Here is a 22,125-nt window from a genome sequence, read left to right as displayed (position 1 = left end):
CCTAAGCTCATGCTTGTCCCTGGGCTTCTTCAATTCAGCTGACCAAAATTGGTACTGAGTGAAGAGATTTTCACTTACTAATTTCTGAAAACCATCTTGGGGAAAATAGTCAAGTCATGTGGGTGAGAAGGTATCAATGCTATGAGTGTCTTGAGGAGTGAGTGTATAGGGCAAAAGCATATTCCTGTTAGCAACAGAAAGACATTATGGAGGTTCCTAAATCTGACAAGAGGGGATAATGTGCTTTCTGGCATACTACAGTGGAATTGCAGTAACAAGTGTATAGGGGATCATAAACTAAGCACTGTGAGTGTCTGGAATGGTTCAGGATAAATAAAACAAGTACCCATGTACCACCAGTTCTGCAGAATAAACTCTCTGGATTTTTGACATGCATGTTTCTTTACCCTGGAGATCCGAGTAGAGGTCTGACCCCCAGCTCAGTCTTGATTCCAGACCTGTCTCATGAGCTGTGGTGGATGCAAGTAATGTAACAAAGAAGGTGTGTTTGCAAGCTATGGAGACAGAAGGTAGTTTACCTTAGAACTTACTCAGCCAGCCAAACAGTTTTCAGCATTTGGGATGGTCAAAATGAGGGCCAATCCTGGAAAGTTCTGCAAACTTTTCTTAGTCTTCTAGTAGCACTTCTGTGTTAGCATGTCATGCAACTTTCCTTTTCCTGTTTTCTTCCCCATCTTCAAGTTCATATAGGTATGTTTGTTGATCTCAAGTCATAAATAAACAAGGAAGGCAGAAATTTATATGATGTAATGAATAATACACGTTCATATTGTAAAATCAAGATGCTTTCTGTTTAAGAGTTAAATCTAGGAAAATGACAGTGAATGTTCAGGTACTTGATAGCAGGCTATTAAGGCATGTATTGAAACATCAGAGAAATTGGCAAAATGGACACTGAAGAAGGTTCATTTTAAGAAATGAAGTTATATTCTTCTTTTTTGTGGATTTCCTTCACTGAATACTCTTTTTTTTATGTGGCTTTTCTGGGCTGTTTGATTAGATTTCCAATCAAGGAGGTGCTTTTAATCTTGTCCCAAACCTTTTGCAGTGAATCTATTTCAGGTTTTTTTTAGTATCATCTTTAATATTGTGTTCTCTCCTTGAGGTTTAAGAGTGACAATATTGTGGTTTTATTTCCGTCTTGCAAGACCACCCCTAGTGAAATAGAATGGAGCTCTATCAGGCATTGTTAAGTTTAGTGAACCAGTGCCTGTCCTGGTCTGGCCTGCCATGCTATCTTTGTGTCTCTATGTTTGGCACGTGTTCTGGGGTGCCACTGAGAGTCTGTAAATGAGCGAGTATTTTTTTTTTTTTTTTTTACTATCCCTGGAATTCTTTTCAGGCATCTGCTAACAGCATCTCTCACCTTCAGCAGAGGTTAATTCATGATGGTGACGGTGCTGTAAGCGTGCAGCAGTGAGCTCGCTTTGCTCACAGTCTAACTTCTACACCCACTCTGGAAGCAGACTAACAAAACGTTAGGGAGAGTTTTTTATTCATTGCCTGCTGTTACTGCTGTGACTAGTGTGTGTCTCATTGCTGTACTCAAGCATCCTTGAAACAACGTGAAGGTGAAAAAGGCACTTCACAGGTCATGTTTACAGAGCCTCTGAAGCAGACACAGGAGAAGGGCAGTTGGGCAGAAGGAGGAGGGCATATGTACAGGGAAAGCACGCTGGGGGAGTGTTGGGGGTACACTGTGTGTTGGTCCCTCAGGAACATGATCTTGCGCCTGAGGAGGCAAAGAATGCTGCAGGAGTTGACACAGAGCACTTGATCTATGAAGTTGCTCAGTCCTGCTCAGATTTCTCTTGATGAAGGTTGTGCTTTTTGTCTTTTTTATGGAGCTCTTAATCCTATGCCTTCAGTGGTAAATAAGCTCGTTCTGCCCAGCCATATGAGTTAACACTGACAAAAGTTAAAAAAAGATTGAGTTTCCATTCATGAGGGGTATGGGTCAGGTGAAGAGTAAAGTCAGGACTCTGAACTTTAGGAAACCAAACTTCCAGCTCTTAAAGAGTTAAACTGCACATCTCTTTGGCTGAAATGTGATGGAGATGTAAAACATACAAAGTACAACTGTCGCTTCTCAACTGTTGATTTTTTGTCTCTTGTATTAAGGAAAAGGCTCTTATAGATTTCTCTGTGGAGAGAACTGTGAAGTAAAGGAACCTGTTTTGTAGCCTAGTTGCTAAATTTCATTCTTACTAGTGTCTTCAGATTAATGATTTGATCTCTGAGCAATTTTCACATGTGGAAGAATTGACACATATGTTCTCATAACAGGAAGAGATGAAGGAAATCAACAAACTCATTTATTCTCATTATAGAAGGTCAAAACCTAAATTAAATAAACTATTAAAGCTATGGAATAAAAAAAACAAAGACTGAAAAGTTGACCAGTGGCTTGCATAGATTAACAGTGCGCATTTTTCTTACAAGTAGCAGAGTGTGAATTGTGGTTGTCACCACTAGATGGTCCTCTCATTACAGTTATTGGTTAGTAGGCAGCATCTCTACAGCTGCATTTATCCTTGAACTGATTCTACAGGTGTGTTTACTGCAAGACTTAAAAGTACTTTCTGCAAACCTCTATAGCTAAAAGTGTTTTATTGATTGTAACAAAATGTATTCTGTTGGTTGTAGAACTTCAGCAAAAAGGCAAAATAAACTTGACCCTTACTTTCAGCACAACTATTAAAAGGCCAGGGATGTGAAAAGTAACAATGAAATCCCTTATAAGTTTAGCTGGAATCCTACATAAAGCTAATGGAAATGTTTAAAAATAGTAGAGGGAAAACGCCTACAAAGATGAAATACAAGTCAAGCACAGTGTAGGCGGGGCTAGTTGTGACCTACAGCTTTAAAAATGTGTGGCCAAGGAAGGGATTATAATGCAGAAATTTACGTATCTTTGGTGCTTTAGCTTTATGTTTGTTCCTTGCTGTCTCTGAACACTAATGCTAAAATGTAAACAAAAAACTATCAAGAAGGGACATAGGAGGATCTACTATTCATTTTATATTTAAAAAAATTTGTGATGTTAGACCAGACTTTCAAAAGTAGAACTTACCTTTTAAGACATTGCCTTTGTTGTTTAGAATGCATTTCTCCTTTCCATACTTCTGAACTCTTCCTCATGATCTTAGAGCTATAAGTTGAATTTGTCATTCAAAGCTCTAATTCTAGTATATGAGTTGTTTTAGAAACATGATTCATGATACATTATGAGTCAGTAGTGCTGAACACTCTTTCTTAACCAAGTGAACTCTTAACCTAGCCACAACATGTAAATGAGTAATGAACAGATTATTAAACTTCATATTTTACTTCAGATGTAAAATTTAAAGAACTTGAGTGCGCTCTACCTTAAGCTCTCTTGTGTTTTCTTTTTAAGAAAATGAAGGTGAAAACGCATAAATTTTTCTGATTTATGTTGTATCCTTACCTATGGTGAGGATTCAGCTCTATAAAAATTGTACTTTATATAAACCCGTTCATCACGTAATTTTTTTAAGGTCAGATTATACTATCATGGCATCATGCAATTCGGCCACCAGAGGTTGCTGTGCTAACAATTCAACTTTCAGTATATGAAGTGATGTTTGATGATAGTTTTCAGTATCTTGGAAAGTATTTTCTGGTTTCACAGCTGTAGTATGTTGTTCTGGGTCAGTGGTGTTTGACTCAAGCTCATCATTTAAGATGATGAGCTCATTAGAGAGGTTGAGTTTGGAGGCAGCCTGGGCTGTAGCAACCGCGTCTTGGTTGTGATCTCAAGGAGTGTGGGCCCGGTGAGGCACGAGGTCAGGACCCTGAATTTTGGAAGACTAAACTTCCAGATGTTTAAGAAATTGGTGAATAAGATCCCCTGGGGAAACTGTCCTTAGGGACCAAGGAGCTGACCAGAGCTGGCAGCTCTTGAAGGACACTTTTCTTAGAGCACAGAGCTCTCCATCCCAATCAAACAAGGGAGGCTGGACACCAGCATGGATGAGCAAGGATCTGCTCCTCAGGCTGGGGAGTGAGAAAGAAATGCACAGCCAGTGGGAACAAGGACAGGTGACCTGGGGAGAGTACAGGACTATGGTTTGGATGTGTAGGGATGGGATCAAGAAAGTCAAAGCACTGAGGGAACAGGAGTTGGCAAGGGAAGTACATAGGTGAGAAAAGAAAGGCAAAGGAGAGTGTACCTCCCCAATAAATGACAAGAGAGAACTAGTAACAAATTTGGAGAAGACTGAGATACTCGGTGAGTTTTTTGTCTGTCTTCCCTGACAGATTACCCAGACCTCTCAAGTCCCTGAACCTCTAGTGGGAGTTGGAGGAGCAAAGTCCCTCCCACTGTAAGCAAAGAGCAGGTTTGAGAGCACTTGATGAAACTGAATAGCCACAAGTCTGTGGAGCCTGATGGCAGGCATCCCGGGATCCTGAGGGAACAGGCCAGTTTTGTTGCAAAGCCACTCTCCATTGTATTTGAAAAGTCATGGCAGTCAGGCAAAGTCCCTGGTGACTGGAAAAAGAGAAACATCTCTCCTATTTTTAGACAGGGAAGGAAGGAAGATCCGTGGAACTACAGACCAGTGAGGCTCTCCTCTATGCCTGTGAAGATCATGGAGCAGATCTTCAAGGAAGCAATGTTAAGGTAGATTGGAGGTGACCTAAGATAACCAGCATGGCTTCACTAAGGGCAAATCTGATGGCCTTCTATGATGGAGTGACTGCAGTGGTTGAAGGGAAGACTGACTGATGTCATCTACCTAGACTTCTGTAAGGCGTTTGACATCGGCCTGTGTGGCATCCTTATCTCCAAATAGATTTGATGGATGGACTACTTGGTGGATAAGGAATTGACTGGGTGGATGCAGCCAGAGAGCTGTGGTCAGTGGCTCTATCCAGGTGGAGGCTGGTGAAGAGGAGTGTCCCTTAGGGACTGGTGCTCTTCAATATCTCCATCAATGATGTAGACAGTGGGATTGAGTGCACTCTCAGCAAGTTTGCAGGATGACACCAAGCTGTGTGGTGCAACTGACACACCTGAAGGATGGAATGAAGAGAAGACAATAGTTTGGGAAATTACTCTTCCTCCTACTTTAGCAGTTTCTGTTGAATGGATTAGGGCTCAGTAGCTTATAGCTGTTGGCCTAAGTCCTTCTACATTTTGAGAAAGAGTCCATATAGTTTTTGTGTCTGACTGTTCTTAAAAGGAGAGATTTATTGCTGTGGAGCCTGCTTATAAGCAATGGTGGTATTATGCTTTTTATAGTGAAAGAAAAATACCGTTATTACTGCTTTGAAAAAGTGTGCATATGAAGCCACAATTTCATTATTTGCCTTTTTTTGCCTTGAGTCAGATTGTTGATTTATGTTTGAGGAAAGTATATGCAATAAATTTCTAGTGAAGTGATGAAGAGAATGAAGAAGTGCTTTAAAGTAAAGCCAAAACCACTATTACTTGAAACTTAGGCAGCTTTACAGTTTATCACAAATTTCCTGTGGTCAATTGTGCATTAGACTGAATGGTGAGCAGGATAGTAGCTCATGTATGAACAAACAACAGTGTGTAAGTGAATACTAAACAACAGGGTGTAAGTGAATACTGAAATTCTATGCTTTGAGGAGTGGTGTATGAAGTGCAGGTTTCCTGAGCTGTTGTCTGAATTGCTTAGGAAGTGTGCGAATGATCACATGCTGTAGTAGGATGACCTTTCCTGGGTGAAGGTTGAGTTCTTGATTGTTCTTCAGGGCATAAGTGGCACATTAAGGTGGGTATGTGAACACTCTTAATACTTCCAGGTTTTTTTTCAATTTTTTTTTTTTTCAATTTTGAAGATTTTGTCTTCTATTTAAGAACTAAAGAAACAATACAATGATAGCTTACGAGTGGGGGACACAATCTATCAGGTTACTCTTGAAAAGAATACTAATTTTATTTAGTGAGAATCAGAAAGCATAGTGTAATAACCTTGCTTTCTTAGTTGCTGAATTATTTTTGAATGGTGTTTACTTATAGGTAATGGCCAAGCACTATTACTGCTTTGTGTGATTCCAGAAAATATTCTTGCATTATCTAATAGTTAAATAATAAGTGAATTCATCCTGATTTTATATAACCTCTTCAAATGAGTTGATAAATGATTTAGAACTGGATCCTCCTAATAATGCACAGGTTTTGAAATTTACCTTTTCGTCTGAAACCTTAATGCCTTAAATTGGCTTCAAGAGTAGTTCAGATTTATTTGAAGTTGTTTGATGGGTACTCTACTAATAAAAGTGAATAATAAAACAATAGCAAATAGGAGGGAAAAACAAAATACAGCTTTGATCTGAAAAAGTTACAAGCAAGAAAGTGTGAAAATACCTTGAACCTATCTTTTTCTCAGCAAATGGCCTTGAGTTCATTGTACTTTTATTATAGCACTGGCCTCGAGGCAAAGTATGTTTGAGTGTTACCACAAAGAGGGTGCTATGTGGAGGAATTTTTTTAATAATGAAATACAACATATGCATAAACCATGCAACCTTGTAACAGGAAACTTTGTAAGAAGGGTAGAGTTTTCCACAATTCTGCAAGAATGAATTTTATTAGGTGTTGGTCAGAAAAAAAAAATTATCAACTGGGTTTTACGCTGTAAGGTTAAATGATTCTTATGACTATGTTTAAATACAGGAGCAGTATCAATTTGGACTTTGATTAATTGGCTAGTTCTGTTAAGGAACAGAATATCTAACTGTTGCCTTCCTGTTAAATTGCTTCTGCATAAGGACAGATTATTTTAAAGAACTGGGTTTCTGAAGCTTTCTCGTGGAATAGAACTGATACCTAATTCTAATTGGCTTCTGACATAACTTTGGAAACCTGCTAGTGTTTTGGTTTTTTCCTTTTAATAATGGAGTTAGAACATCTTCTCTAAATTGAACATGTGAATGGAAAAATAATCAAGGAAAATGTTCTCTGAACCTCTTACCATCCATTTCCTTTTACCTTCTTCAGCTTCTCTTAACAGTAATGATTGTAGCCTAATGATCATAGCCTAACTGAAATAAAAATTACCATTGCCTTCAGTGTGCCACAACTTTGCCTCAATTATAAATTGCTAGATATTTAGTCTGCATTTTGTTCAAACAGAGCACTATAACTAAAATGAAGTAAAACCTGTTGTAGAAATGCACATCTTCGGAAACAGTTGTATATGTAAGTGAAAGACCTGTTTTTCAAAACTTTGGTAAATTCTGTATGATAATTTTTTCTTCATTTCCTTTGCTGAAGTATGGTTACCCAAATGTGTGCAGTCATTGTGCACTGGTAGTATAAAATGTTTTGTGTCTTACACGTGGGGTTACGGCTTGTGCAGTGCTCCTGCCAAGAATCAGTGAGTGCCAAGGCAGAACAATAATTACCTCATATGTTTTTAATAGTACATGTATATTAATAATGACCCAATCTCGCATTTGTCTTTTTGCTGACATATTGTTGACTCATATTTAATTCATCATCCTACTCTAATCCCCAAATTCTTCTTCTTAGTGCTGTTGCCTGCCATTCTCTGGTTTCCTGTGAGTCAATTGTCTGAGATCACATCAGATGTTTTACTTAAGTTTAGAAATACTGTCTCTGAAGTTTAGAAATGCAATATATGTTATTACTCTGTCTAATAAATAGTTTGGCATGATGAATTTTCTGTTACTGCAAACCTACGTACAGCTTTGTTATTTATATATGTACTTTCTTATTAAATGTTCCAGCATTTCTTGTGCATGCATTTGTGTAAGATTTGTTTGCTGGCCCGTATTTTTTCATCCAAAAGAACGCAGTTCTGGTTTCTAACTATTTAGTCTATTTTACCATTTCAAATGTCTTTCAGAAATGTGTATATGTAGCTTTTGTTTATTTTTCTATTGTTCATCAGTGACTACTTCATTACAAAAGAAGTCTCTAACCTGTAAGAATTTATTTGAAAGGTTAGTTGCTATTCCTAGAGGGTTGAAATGTATCTTGTACAGTCTATAATGCTTTATACTAATTGTACTTTGGGTTATTAAGTTTGGTGCAAATCATTCTTATAAAAAATGACTCTATGGTTTAATGGTTTAATCTGAGCCGGCAACTAAGTACCACGCAGCTGCTCTCTCACCTCTTCCCACCTCATCCTGGTGGGATGGGGAGGAAAATCAGAAAGAGGTAGAACCTGTGGGTTGAGATAAGAACAGTTTAATATTTGAAATAAATCAATATATTGTAATAATTAAAATAATAATAATGAAAAGGAGAGAGAAATAAAAGCCAAGAAAAGCAAATGATGCACACTACAACTGCTCACCACCCGCTGACTGACGTGCAGCCTGTCCCCCACCAGCGATCAGCCCCTCACAGCCCATCGTTTGAGTGTTCACTGTGTGCTTCCAACAGTCTTACAATACAAGAAAACAAATTGTTCCTGCTTGTTAAACCAGTGGTGTCTTTTCTGAGGTTGCCAAAAAGTCAACCAATAGAATGGTGATTTTTTTTTTTTTTGGATAGAGATGTAATTCACTGACTCATTTGACCACAAATTAAGAGTTAGGCTTTTCTGTATGTTGTTTTCTAGATTAGGATATATGTAGACAAATGATCTGAATGTGAAAATTGTCTGTGTTTCCTTAGTGGTTTTGAACATATTTAGTCAACCTATTTATTTCTAATTTTAAGGGGATATTTGAGACTTCTTCAAGAGATATAGGACCTCCCTCTAACACTTTGTACAGTAAACAATTTTTGTGTTGTAAGATTCAGACTGTTCAACTGTGTTATAAACTGCTTTCAGTGAGTTCTTTGGATGTGACTGCAGTTATTCTGGAGAGGATTCTTCAGCATGTCTTCAACAATTTTCTAGCTTTCTGCCCATTGCCACTTGTCCTGTTGCTTGGCACCACCAAGAAGAGTCTGGCTCCATCCTCTTGGCACTCTCCCTTCAGATACTTGCAGACATACTTATAGACATATCCCCTCTCAGTTGTCTCTTCTTGAGCCTGAACAGACCCAGCTTCCTCAGCCTTTCCTCATAAGAGGGATGTTCCAGACCCCCTGTCATCTTTGTTGCCTTCCACTGGGCCTGTTCCAGGAGCTCCATGTCTCTGTTGTACTGGGGATCCCAGAACTGGACACAGGGCTGAGTAGAGGGGCAGGATCACCTCCCTTGACCTGCTGTCAGTGCTTTTCATGATGCATCCCAGGATACCAATGGCCTTCTTGGCCACAAGGAGACACTGCTGGCTAATGTACAACTTGCTGTTCACCAGGATCCCCAAGTCCTTCTCTGCAGAGCTGCTTTCCAGCCTGTACTGGTGCCTGTGGTTATTCCTCCCCACATGCCCACATGCCCATTCCTCCATATCCAGCACTCTGGATATTGGCCACTGCTTCCAGCTTTGTATCCTCAGTGAACTTGCTGAGGAGGCATCTACCCCTTCATCCAAGCTATTCATAAATATGTTAAACAATACCAGGCCCGGTATTGAATCCTGGGGGACAGTGCTGGTTACAGGTCTCCAACTAAACTCTACCACTGATCACAACCCTCTGAGCGCTGTCATTCAGTCAGTTTTCAATCCATCTCACGTTCCACTCGTCCAGCCTACACTTCCTGAGTTTGCCTATGAGGATATCATGGAAGATAGTGCCAAAAACCTTGCTAAGTCCAGGTAGCCAACATTAACTACCCTCCCCCATCTATCCACTAGTTTTCCCATTGGAGAAGGCAATCAGGTTGGTTAAGCATGGTTTCCCTTTGATGAATCCTTGCTGACTACTCCTGATCACCTTGTCTTCTACATGCTTAGAGATGATCTCCAGGATGAGTTGTAACATCTCCTTCAGAGGAACTGAGGACAGGCTGACTGGCCTGTAGTTCTCTGTGTCCTCTTTCTTGCCTTTTTGAAGGGTACAGTGACATTGCCTTTCTTTCAGTCCTCAGGAACCTCTCCTAACTTCCATGAGTTTTCAAAGATGATTGAAGAGCAGCCTAGCAGTGATACCCACCAGTTCCCTCAACACTTGTGGGTACATTCCATCAAGGCCCGTGGACTTGTGGATCTCAGCTCTGACTAAATGGTCTCTAAATCTCCTCAGCTAAGGGAAACCAGACCTTCTCCCTGGTCTCCTGGATCAGGAATTCCTGAGGGTTGGCCTTGTCAATGAAGACTGTAGCAAAGAAGGTGTTCAGTATCCCAGCCTTCTCTGCAGCCTCTGTTGCAAGGGTACCTGTTCCATTCAGTAAGGGCCCCACTTTTTTCCTGGTATTCCTTTTGTTACTGATTTATTTGAAGAAGTCCTTCTTGTTATCCTGGACGTCCTTAACCAGATTTAGTTCCAAATGGACCTTGGCCTTCCTTGTTGCATTTCTGCATACTCTGATAATATCTCTGTATTCATCCCAGGTGGCCTGTACCTGTCTCCACCTCATGTTTCTCCTGCTTATGTCTGAGTTTTGACAGAAGGTCCTTGTTTATCCATGCAAGTCTCCTGCTTCTTTTGCTTACTTTCTTGCTCGTGGGGAATCCGTGTGCATGAGCCTGAAGGAAGTGATCTATAAATATTGACCAGCTCTCTTGGACCCCTCATCCCTCTAGGACATGTTCCCATAGGATTCTTCCAAGAAGGTCTCTGAAGAGGACAAAGTTAGCTTCTTGAAGGCCAGGGTTGTGATGCTAGTCATTGCCCTGCTTCTTCCTTGCAGGATACTAAGCTCCATGACCTCATGGTTACTGTAGATGCACAGAGCTGCCCTCAACCTTCACCTCTCCAACCAGACCATCCTTGTTAGTTAGTATAAGCTCCAGCAGCACACCTTTCTTCATCAGCTCCTCCACCCTCTGTATCAGAAAGTTATCATCAGTGCTTTCCAAGAACCTTCCGTATTGTTTGTGCCTCACTATGTGGTTCCTCCAGCAGATGTCAAGGTGGTTGAAGTCCCCCATGAGAACCAGGGCCTGTGACTGTGAGGCTGCTTCCAGCTGTCTGTATAAGACCTCATCCACTTCCTCCTCCTGATTGGGCAGCCTGTAGCAAACACCCACACCAGTGTCACCCTTACCAGTCTGCCCTCTAATCCTAACCCATAAACTTCTGAATCACCCATCCTCCCTGAGACAGAGCTTCACACATCAAAGTGCTTTAGGAAGTGCTTAGGAATCATGAAGCTTCTTAGACTAAGGAGACTATAAAAGGAGAAGTAGGAGAAAAGATGGAGAATTTCACTGGGTTTTAACCCAGTGGGATCATGTTGTTCTGCTTGGTTATAAGTTTTCGGGTCTGTCTTAAATGGAATTTTAAAGATGATAGATTTATTGTATGGTGGTGGCTTAAGATCTTACTGATAACTTCTGAAAGTACCTAAAATACTGCAAAATCAGACCTACATTCAACTTCAGCTGAACTCAGTGAAAGGTCTGCTTTTGATTTATCATTCACTAAAAAAATCCATGTATCCTAATTATTCAGTCAAATGTTATTGATTTGAAAGGGCAACCGCTGACAGTACTTGTTTATGGGAGATTTGCGAGTTCAATAAGATGTTCTATAATATTTATATAATGTATGATATAATTTGTGTAACTTCAGATGAGAGCAGTTTGACACTGGAAAGGTTCACAAACTGAAATTTCTTCTACTTGCTTTAGAAAAAGCATATGCTAGTATTTTCATGGCTGTATGAATGCAGAGCTCTTAGAAGATTTCTGCAGCCACTAGGGCCTGGAAAACAGTCACTGAACAAGCTATGGCAACAAATAGAATTTAAGGAAAAGGAATCCTACCATATCTTCAGGAACTGTCATTATTCAGGCTAAATCTTTGCATACAGCCATTCTTCCCTGAATGGCTAATTCAGCAGTGACCAGACCACCAGGCTAGTAAATTCAGAGTTCTTCCTGAATGTACACTGACACGTGCTTCCTGCGTTGGGTTAGGGAAGTAAACTAAGGCTTGCCTTTTACTAGGCATACATTGTTTTAAGAACTTATTTTCTAACTTATTTTCTAATGGTTTTTCCATTCATCAGAAATGATTCCTGAAGTGCTTTTCTCACTGTTGACCCAGATCTGTTTTGCTGAAGGAGCTACACTCAGCAGCAAGTAGAATTGTCCAAAATGGATTTGAACTAGAGGAGACTTTGTTGTCTACTCTGGGAGAAATTTTCCAGGGCAAATTTCAATGATGAAGTAAAAGGAAAACATATTTGCTTGTTTTAAGTCAGGACAGGGACTTCTCGTCCAGTATATGGGAATGCATCACTTTATGTGCATCACTTCACTGGTCAGTGCATTGTGGATTTAACTTTTTGATCATATTAGGAAAACATTTCCCACATAAGGGGCTCTTAGGCTCCCGTATTGGGGAGCTTTTGATTACCATCGAAGGCAGTTAAAGTTTTCTTACTTGGTGTCTTCCTAAAGTATGTAACTTTATGAAGCTTTTTCTGATTTCCAATTTATCCTGCTGTAGTTTTCATTGCATAATTTCACGTGGTGCTCAGGCCTTGTGATTACATAATGTACTTTTTATGAAAATGATTTGGTACCAGAGAGTAGAGGAAGTCATTAACATGCAGAAAACTTGAGCTCCAAAATAGTTTTAATTAGAAGCTTATTTCAAAGGACTACCACCTGCCTCTCATTTTGTCATTGCATTAGCTCTAAAAATACACTGTGGTTTAAAAGTGTGACGTAAATGTATTCGTATTCTGCTAGAATAACAAAACTACAAAACAACAGTAGCTAGACTTGTGCTTAAAAGTAACACTTTCTGGCTGAGGGACATTCCTCTTGAGACACAAGCTGCTGAAACTATGTAGAGTACACTAAGTGATTCCATCTGATACGCAGAAAACACTGTGGTTTATATTTTCACTTTATAAATGTGTCACTGGCAAAGCCAACTGGCTGCAATAAGCTTTTTTGAAATGGACATTTCTGGCTGAGTTTTTGGAAGACTGCATTTCTTAAAGTGAAACATAAAAACTCCATTCACTAGCTACACATTAAAAACAAATGGCTGAAGGAAATAAGTTGACCTATAAAAAGCTGGGAAATAGGAGTTCATATACAATTTAATTTTCTTTAATTAAGCTTTACATGTAATTGTTTGGATAACTGGAGTTTGATTCATTTGTACAAGCTAGTTAAAATCCAAATTTGAAAATTAGTGAGTAGGAGCAACACAAGTATGATGAACAAAGTGGTGGGTATATTGAGAAGTGCTGCTGTGCTTTTAAAGGCCCAAAGAGTGATTGCTGATTCAGTCTTATGTGCCTAATTTGTTTCTTCAGGCAAGTATGGTTCAGTACTGCAGGATGCTTGGAGACCTTTGGACTGCTTTAAAGAGCTTGTCATATTATGTCATGTCATAATCAGTCATGTCACTACTGTTAAAACTGAAGAGACTGTACGTAGATTGGGGTTATGCATGCTAAAGATCACAGAATCACAGAGTATGCCAAGTTGGAAGGGACCGATGAATGCTTCCATGTTCGATATGACATGTAGCTTCATATATATTGCAGGAGGTCCTATAGTTTTTCTGTTCATCACTTTCATGATGTAATGAAATTGGTAAGAATAAGGGTAATATTTATAATATAGAGGAGAGCAGAAGGTATTGATATTTGTTACTTAACAGTAACACCTCAACACTTCCAAAGACTTTTTTTTTGTTATTTGAATTGTAATATGTCTACTAGAGTATTCACTGCATATCAGTTGTATCTGCTGTAGTTGTCATCAACTTAACTGTATATTTTAGGCAAACTTAAACCCTAAAGATTATGATCAGTAGTTGTCTTAAGATAATATTCTCACTACTATCAGTGTAACCAGGAGTACCAGAAATTTAATTATTTTACAAAATGTATAAGATTTCTGGGTTAGTAAGGGCGTTCACTTAACAATTAAATGTCTTTTTCTTTAGATCTTGTATCAAGCAATATTTAGAACTTTTCAAATATGAATAGCAACATGGAAACATTAAGCATAATTGCTGTCTTAATTTTTTCATGACTTCAATAATTTTATGCACAGGTTTCATTTTCCATTCTTGATTGTTTTTTTTTTTCCTCCTGATTTTGTCTGTATATTTCTAAGGAAGAAATGTAGAAAAATTGGAAACCTTAAGAAAACAAAAGTAAAAATGTGCCTTCTAAAAAAACCTTCAAGCTGACCTGTAATCAATTTGTCTTCAGGTTTCAGGTCCCAGGGAGTTCCACTGAAGTTAGACACTGAAAGTTAAGGCTCTGGAAATAGAGCAGACAGCTGCAGATTTTTCTGTAGCACACTGCTGGTGGTAGGAGAAGTCATAGGAGACTGTGGAAGGGGATTTGAAGATTCCCTATACCCGGACTTACAGTGTGGCATTCTTGATAAAGGTGTGAAATAGAAGTGGAACTGAACAGTCAGATAATGTAAAGTGTTGAGAGGGTTTTCAGTATGCCTTTGAATGCTGAATGTGAGCAGATGTGTCTTTGAGGTAACAGATGTAGAATAATTGTGGTCACATAGACACCTGGATTATGAAGCGCTGTTTTCTTGCAAGCCAAATAAAAATGCCATTAGTTATTTGTAGTGGGCAATCTATAACCATGCCTAAGAGACTGTGGTGGCAACCACTGGGCTAGCACCTTTTACTGGTTGTCAGAGTTTGTACAAGTTTCTCAGAGAACTTTTACTAGGTAATCATAATTTTATACAGCTGGCTAACTCATATTTTTTCTAGACTGTATCAGCAGTGTGGCAATAATGTCAGCAACTGTTGGGGAGTGGAAGCTGGGTGTCATTAATGTTGATAGCATACCAGTGCAGGAGTTCTCAAGTTTCTCTGACGATTTCTACTCATTGCTGATCCAGGAGCATGTAATAAGACTAAATCCTATGAAATTTCACAGCTTAGAGGAACAGATTTCTACAAGAGGTGCTTTGGAGTAGATCAGCGGTGAAAGATAGAATGCCTTCTTTGAATGATTCTTCTCTTGACACGATCTGGTCCCCTCTTTTCCCAAGCAGGTTCACTTGAAAGTTGCCCAGGATTGTTTTCCATTGTATTATCAGCATGCCCGTGGGAGTACAGTCTGCACTTTCTGGACTATGGGTTCCAGTGTTTGATGACCTTCACAGTAAAAAAAAAAAAAAATTAGATTTTTATGTTCAGATAGAATTTTCTGTGATACAGTTTCTTACTGCTGACTTTAGTCCTGTAACTGGGTGCCACAGAGAAGAGTCTGTCTCCCTCTTGTCTTTTCACTAGAAAGATACAACTTTTCTCAACAAAATTAATAACATGAATTGTACCTCTAAATGTTCTTCTTACCAAATGGTTAATATTTACGACAGAGTTTAAAGTACATATTGTGAGTTATATGCAGAATGTGGAAAGGAGGGGAGATGTAAATTTTTAGAAAATGGTAAAATCTGGGAAATGGATGAGGAAGGAGGGCAAGTGAAAAGGACCCGGGTGCTCCAGTGTCCTTTCATCTTTTTTTCAGTTCTTACCCTCAGCTAAATTTTTATTGTGTATTTTAATCACAAGCACAAGTAACATGATGTACTTCTGGCCTTTTACACTGCCATTTATTTTTAAGCAGTTAAAGCTTCTATGGCAAATTGCAGCAGAGATGAACAATGTTTTGCACTGTACCTTTGTTGCTTTTTGAGATACCAAATATCTTTTTCACCTTTGTTACCTTTATAACTTTTTTTGCTTCTCCTTCCTCTGTTAGCAAACACTAATTAAAAGAGGGTGGAACTTGGTGAACAGACAATTTTTTGGGGTCATCCATGCAAAAAGAATAATTCCTGAGACACAATAGAGTACTTTAATCGAGGTGAATAGACATTTTGAATAACAAGTATTTCATGTAGCATTTGCAAGATAAGTGCTTGTCTCTGAATTCAGGAGAGACACATCTATCACCTTCAGGAATTGTTAGTCTTAACGATATAGCTCTCTTTAAATGCATAAAAAAATATTGTTTGTTTGAATTGTTACCCTGCATATGAAGTGCAAACTGCATAATCAGCTTCTGATCTCATAATTTTTCCCAATGAGACTTCGAATTTAGATTGGTGTACTTGAGGCATGACAAGCCATGTCTTAAGTCATGTCTCGAGGCTGCTGAATAATGGATGAGGCTTGAAGTAAATTACTCCAAGCTGAATTTTTTTATTTCATACTTTTTAGTCTTGCTGGTAATACAGAGTAGGCCTGGTTTGTATTTTCTTTCCTTGAAGACAGAAAATGTGAATGTAAAATGTGGAAAATATTACCATTGTATTATTTTCACAACAATACATATTTGTAGGACTTTGTTATGTTGCTTCAGTAGACTTGAAAGAATAGAAAAGGTTATTTTTAAACCACAGTTGTTATGACTGCTTGTAAGGTATGGAAGCATTTAACAACCAGAATAATTCGGTGTTTTGGGAATACTGAAACATTTCTTTAAACTGAAATTGTATTAGTTATATCCTTAGGAATTTGATTTGAAATGAAATATCTTATTTTTTTTCCCTTCTAATATATTCTAAGTGTTATTCCCCCCAAAATCTAGTTTGCTTATTTTAGAAAGCAAGCTTTTATTGAGGTTGGAATATTTAGTGTTCTTCCTCATAGTAAACACTCCCATAAATAAAAATGGATCTTATTTTTCTTAGGATTGCTTATGCTTACAATTTTAATTTACTTGCAGTTTAAGGTTTAAAACTATATAAATAACTCCTTTGTTTTCTTTGTATTTCTTTCTGTTGCTTTCCTTAGGTCGAGATTTGATATGCATACAGTCCATGGACGGGATGCTTATGTTGTTTGAACAGGAAAGCTACGCTTTTGGCCGCTTTTTACCTGGTTTTCTTCTGCCTGGTCCCTTGGCTTACAGCTCTCGCACAGATTCTTTCATTACCGTGTCTTCCTGTCAACAGGTTGAGAGTTACAAGTATGTGTTTATGTTCAGTAATTATAGTGTATTTTGGTGCTGTCATTTAGTAGGTAAACAAATTGAAAGTAATCAGGTTTGATTTGTAATGCCTTTACTTGAGTATCCAAAAGCGGGTGATAGGTAGTTGCAGGAAAGGCATTATACATTGTTGAGTGATTACTATGTCTGTACAGTCATAAAAGAAAACATACTGTGAGTCCCGAGCACTTTATGGTCCTATTTTATTTGTATGTGTGTGAAGTCTCGCAGCTTATCAAGGCACATCATGTTTCTCCCAAGTGCCAGGATTTTCCCTGCTTCAGTTCAGTCTAATGTGTGCTTTCGGTGTTGGAAAATGGATGAAAATGTCGTGAGCTATTTTAGCGTGTGGCTGTATAACGTTTATTATTTAGAAAAATAGAACACAATGTAGAGGAAAGGCTGCGCAAGACATTTCCACTTCTTCCAAGCACAGGGATTATGTATCACAAGGCCAATCAGATAAAAACATAATGGAGAGAGAATTAGAAAAAGAAATGAGAAAGATTTTGAAAGACAGACAAGGGGGGATTTGTGTTCACTATGGAGAAGCTCTCTAACTGAACCACCGTGCTGGGAGTTTATCAAGCATCCATCTGTTTAGAATCAGATGGATGCTCGAGGAATGGGACATTGTGGTCGATGTCTGCTACAAAGCCTTTTGTTTAAACAAAAAGTTTTTTTAAACAAGAAGTCTCCCAATTGCAGGCCCTTGTTGTCACAGAGGACTAATGTCTGCTGGGAGGGCAACATAATGGACTTCAACAACGTGGAAGATTTTGGAGGTGCATTAGGGAGCACCCCTTTGATTCAGGTGCTAGACAGCCTGGCTTAGGAAGACACTTTGCTGAATACACAACTCAGAAAGAAATGTTTGGAGAAGTAATAGTCAACATCTGCTGTTGAGTGTTCCAGATATTGGCTGCAGTGACCATGAACCAATCCCAGGGAAAGTGAGGAAGATAAACAGTGAACTAAAGACTGTAGATTTCAAGAGAACAGTTGGGTTTGTTCAAGGAAGTGGTAGGCAGGGTCCTGTGAGAGGCTGCCCTGAAGAGCAGAAGGGCTCAGGAGAGCTGCTGCATCATGGAAAGACCGAGAACAATCCATTTTGAGAAATCCATGTTCAAGAAAATAAGTAGCAGAAGGCAACTTGGCTGGACAGGTAGCTCCTGACTGAGTTCAAATGGAAAAAAGGGAATGTATGAGATCGAAGTTAATACTGACCATTTGGGGAAATATAAAATATAATTTCCCCATTAAAACTGACACAGTCTGCTGTTAGGGTTTTTGAATCTCTGTGCCTATCAGGCTAGCAGTAAATTCGGGGTGTTTGGGACAGAATTACCAGCTGTGATGACAAAAACCCACACACACTAAAATGGGTGAAAAACTGGCAGAGCTGTCAGGCTTACAGAGTAGTGGTTGTTCACAGTTCTAACTAGCAGCTGAAATTCAAGGACAATGCCAAATTGTAGGAAGTGGCTAATGTAAAAAGGATAGGACTGTCATTCAGAGGAATCCCATCAAGCTGGAGGAATGGGCTGGCAAGTACCTTAAGGAATTTTCTTGGATGTATTCATGCATATTAAAGAAAATAAGGATGTCTGTTTTTAGAGATTATACCCTGGTAATCTAATCCAGGGAATGTTAGTCACTGTGGCACTAATCTCTAGTGTGTGTCTGAACTATTAGGACATTAGAACAGAGTTAAGTAATCCTTCTAAAGTGAAGGAAATAAATATGCTAAGGAAAGAAGAGGTTTTTTTTTTTATGGTAGTGAATGAAAAATACAGCAGTTCTATTCAGTGTTTTTAGCATAACAATTTACCAAACTTCAAATTACCCATCTTGTTATGGCTTCATTTGAAAGCAATATTTCCTGTGTTGATTCTGAATTCTTTCAATGCCTAAAAGCAAATTGCCTCTTATTTAAATGATTATGTACTTGATGTGATAGCTGAATTGAAAGTTTGTGTTGGTCATCTGTGGCTTTTTTGTCATGAAAGAGCATATGCAGGCAGGTGGCACTTAAACATCAATGTGTATTGCTGTTCAATGGGAATTTGATTTGAAAACTGTGTATTAGTCCCTCATTAGTTAATAAAATGATAATTTGCTTTTCAAGACTATCAGTAACATATGGTGAAAAGAGAAAATTTTATTAGGTCAGAATCTGCAACTTCTCTTATAAATGTATTAAACTGAAAAAGGAAAGTAAATTTGTTCATACAGAGGACTGTTAAAAACATCATAATTGTACTAAAAGCAGCTGATTTAGTATTATTAACTAGATCATAACAGTTACCTTAAGCAATCGAATCTCTTACGACTAGTACATAGTTTACTTCTGTAAGTAAAATAATTTTAGAAACTAAAGTCCTTCAGTAACAAGCACAGAATCACAGAATACTTAGGATTGGAAGGGAACTCTAAAGGTCATCCAGTCCAACCCCCTTGACAAGGCAGTGTCACCTTGAGCAGGTGACAGAGAAATGTGTCCAGGTGGGTTTTGAATGTCTGCAGAGAGGGAGACTCCATGACCTCCCTGGGCAGCCCATTCCGGTGCTCTGCCACCTTCAATGTTAAAGAAGTTCTTCCTCATGCTGAGGTGAAATTTCTTGTGTTTTAATTTATGCCCATTGCTCCTTGTCCTGTCGCTACACCACAATACATGCATCTGAAATGTGAGGAATATCAGTGTCATCATTTAAAATCTATAACTTTGACAATAAACAAAAATACACTCTGTTATTTTAGACTTGAGTTGGAACAGTCAGAATTGTGTTGGTGTAAGCTTAGGAGCTGATAGTACTCCACAAATTCCAGAATTGGATGCTTTTTTTTGGATAAGTTTATGTTGGGTCTTTTTCTGTTATTTATTTCACTTTTGTAGAAAACTTCAGTATTTTACAGGTTACCTAATGTGCAGAGGTGTAAAGAGGACAGATAGATGTCCTCAACTTCTATGGCCGTTGATACCTTTTGCTCAAATGTCTTTATTGCCAATTTTTCTTAGTATGGTTGGTTGGCAATTAAAATAATAAACCCCCCCCAAACCTCCCAAGTTTTGCTAGATGTGCCACCTACTGATGCCTGTTTACTATAGTCTCTTGGATTGGAACTACTTAGTTTACTTAATGAATGTGCTTAAGAGTTTCATTATTGGATATAGCAGATTGTATTTCTGGGCAGTTTAGGAGGATTTTCAAAAGCTTAATAAGAGGAAAAAAAATCGTTTTTAATTAGGATTTCAATTTCACAAATTGAAAATAAGTTGGTTTCTTTTGTCTGTTTTTATGATCTAGGTTTCTATCCTCTAATATATTTAGCAATGGAATTTATTTTAACACCAAATAAAGTCTAAATTTTTGTTTTAATTTCTACCTCTACACTTAGCTGTTATCTTACAGTGGTAATAATCTTAACATCTTTGCTGATGATAGATTATGTTGCAGTAGGCTTTCTAAAAATCCTATTAGGCTGTGCTTTTTCTGTGAAAGTACACTCATGATAATTATATTTTATTTTTTACTTGATGTAAGGCTGTTGACTACAAAGATATCTTTTACTTTTTTACCATTTCAAACTTCCTATAACAGATACCAAGTGCTGGCATTTGCGACAGATGCTGATGAAAGACAAGAAACAGAACAGCAAAAACTTAGCTCTGGAAAAAGACTTGCGGTAAAACCTGTTTATTTTACGTGACCTGTATGAACGCTGCATACATGTTAACAAGACGGATGCTGAGTAACAGAGTGGAAACACTGTCAGTTGACAAAGGGCCTGGTCCAATTGCTGTTAAAGGCAATGGAAACACTCCAGTATATTTCTAGTAATGTTTCTTTAGGCCTCAGTTGTTGAAGGCTGGGCCTTAAAACTAGCTGTTGTTCTACTGAGAAATGGAAGAGAGAACTCTGTATTGGAAATAACTATTTCTAAGGCCGTCTTTGGAATACAGAACCTACCCTGTAGTAAATTAGATAAATAGATACACCTGAATTATTGCTCATGTTTTTAATAGAAATCTAATTGTGACTTTGTATTGGACTTAGAAAATTAATGTCATTCTACTTGGGGAATCCTTTGTACTTAGAGAAAACTAAGCAGTGAAATGTTTCCATAAATAATTGGTATCCCGAACTCTTCTTGTCAAAAACCTGTGGATTCAGTGGTCTTCTGGAGGTTCCTGTGATTAAGTGTCTCTATGAATAAGCTGTTTAATATTTGAGCTGCCTCCTATTAAGAGGAAGAGAATTTAATTTGCTCTGGTCCTGTTGTAGAGAGGCTTGTCTGCTAAATGTACTGCCTATGTAAAATGCTAGATTCAGTGTATTTCAGGTATGGCAGTAAAATGCTGGGAGAGCATCTTCCTTCCAGTAGCTAAATGCAGAATTTTTTCAAACTGTAAGTCAGTCTGAATCCTACATCTTGAATTCGGGGAAGATGTAGTTTTTGCATAAGAAGTTTGGAATCAGCAGGTATGCTGCAAATGAAACAATTTTTTAAAATTTAAAATGTGAAGCACAGATGGAGATAAATGTAATAAGCCTGGCTTTTTTCCCTTTAACTTTTAAGATGGCACTTCCAATTTCATATATCAGATGTGTCAATATGTTTGCTGACACATTCTATGCTCTTTAAGCAAAATGATTGATGCTGTTCATATAGGAAGTGCTGACAGTTGAACTTTGATATATTTTTACTGAATTTCTGTTTAACTGGCTTGGCAGAAGTCAAAAGCATTTTTTGCATGTGTGTTTAGTTGAAATTTCCAGAGGAGCTGAAGAAACAAACCAATGACATGTGTCAGTAAGCAGTAATATTTTTAAAGACATAAAGATAAGGGAGACAGGATTTATAAGTAGTTGCTTATTATGTGAATGTATGTAGCTGGAGAAGTAACACGCTATGACACACGCAAGCATTCTTCAGATTGAAGGGTGTTCATGAGTGACTGCAGATTTGGCTTACACATCTAAAGCTTCTGTGCATTTTTCCATTTACATATATTGGTAGAACGACCGATTGCTCTCTAACCTTTCCCTTCATATAGGACATGTACAGAGGTGGATTTAACAGTTAAAATATAAAGCATTTCCATTTTGAATGGGATGTGTATTTT

General features: G+C 38.2%; 1 protein-coding gene across 3 annotated transcripts in view; it reads left to right on the top strand.

The window, feature by feature from the left end:
* Positions 1-22,125, top strand: part of BBS9 (Bardet-Biedl syndrome 9) — a 276,739-nt gene that overhangs the window by 12,244 nt on the left and 242,370 nt on the right. For all 3 annotated transcript variants that reach the window (XM_027892202.1, XM_027892208.1, XM_027892195.1), the window contains exons 6-7: positions 16,802-16,976; positions 20,600-20,684. In XM_027892202.1, the coding sequence (XP_027748003.1) occupies positions 16,802-16,976; positions 20,600-20,684 (260 nt within the window). The remainder of the gene's footprint in view (positions 1-16,801; positions 16,977-20,599; positions 20,685-22,125) is intronic.

This window comes from Empidonax traillii, unplaced genomic scaffold (genome assembly GCF_003031625.1).
Source record: "Empidonax traillii isolate 1590-97213 ecotype Southwest subspecies unplaced genomic scaffold, ASM303162v1 scaffold14:size4059594, whole genome shotgun sequence".
Lineage (NCBI taxonomy): Eukaryota > Metazoa > Chordata > Aves > Passeriformes > Tyrannidae > Empidonax > Empidonax traillii.
The sequence above is the reverse complement of the archived record's forward strand: the minus strand, read 5'-3'. Positions and strand labels throughout refer to the sequence as shown.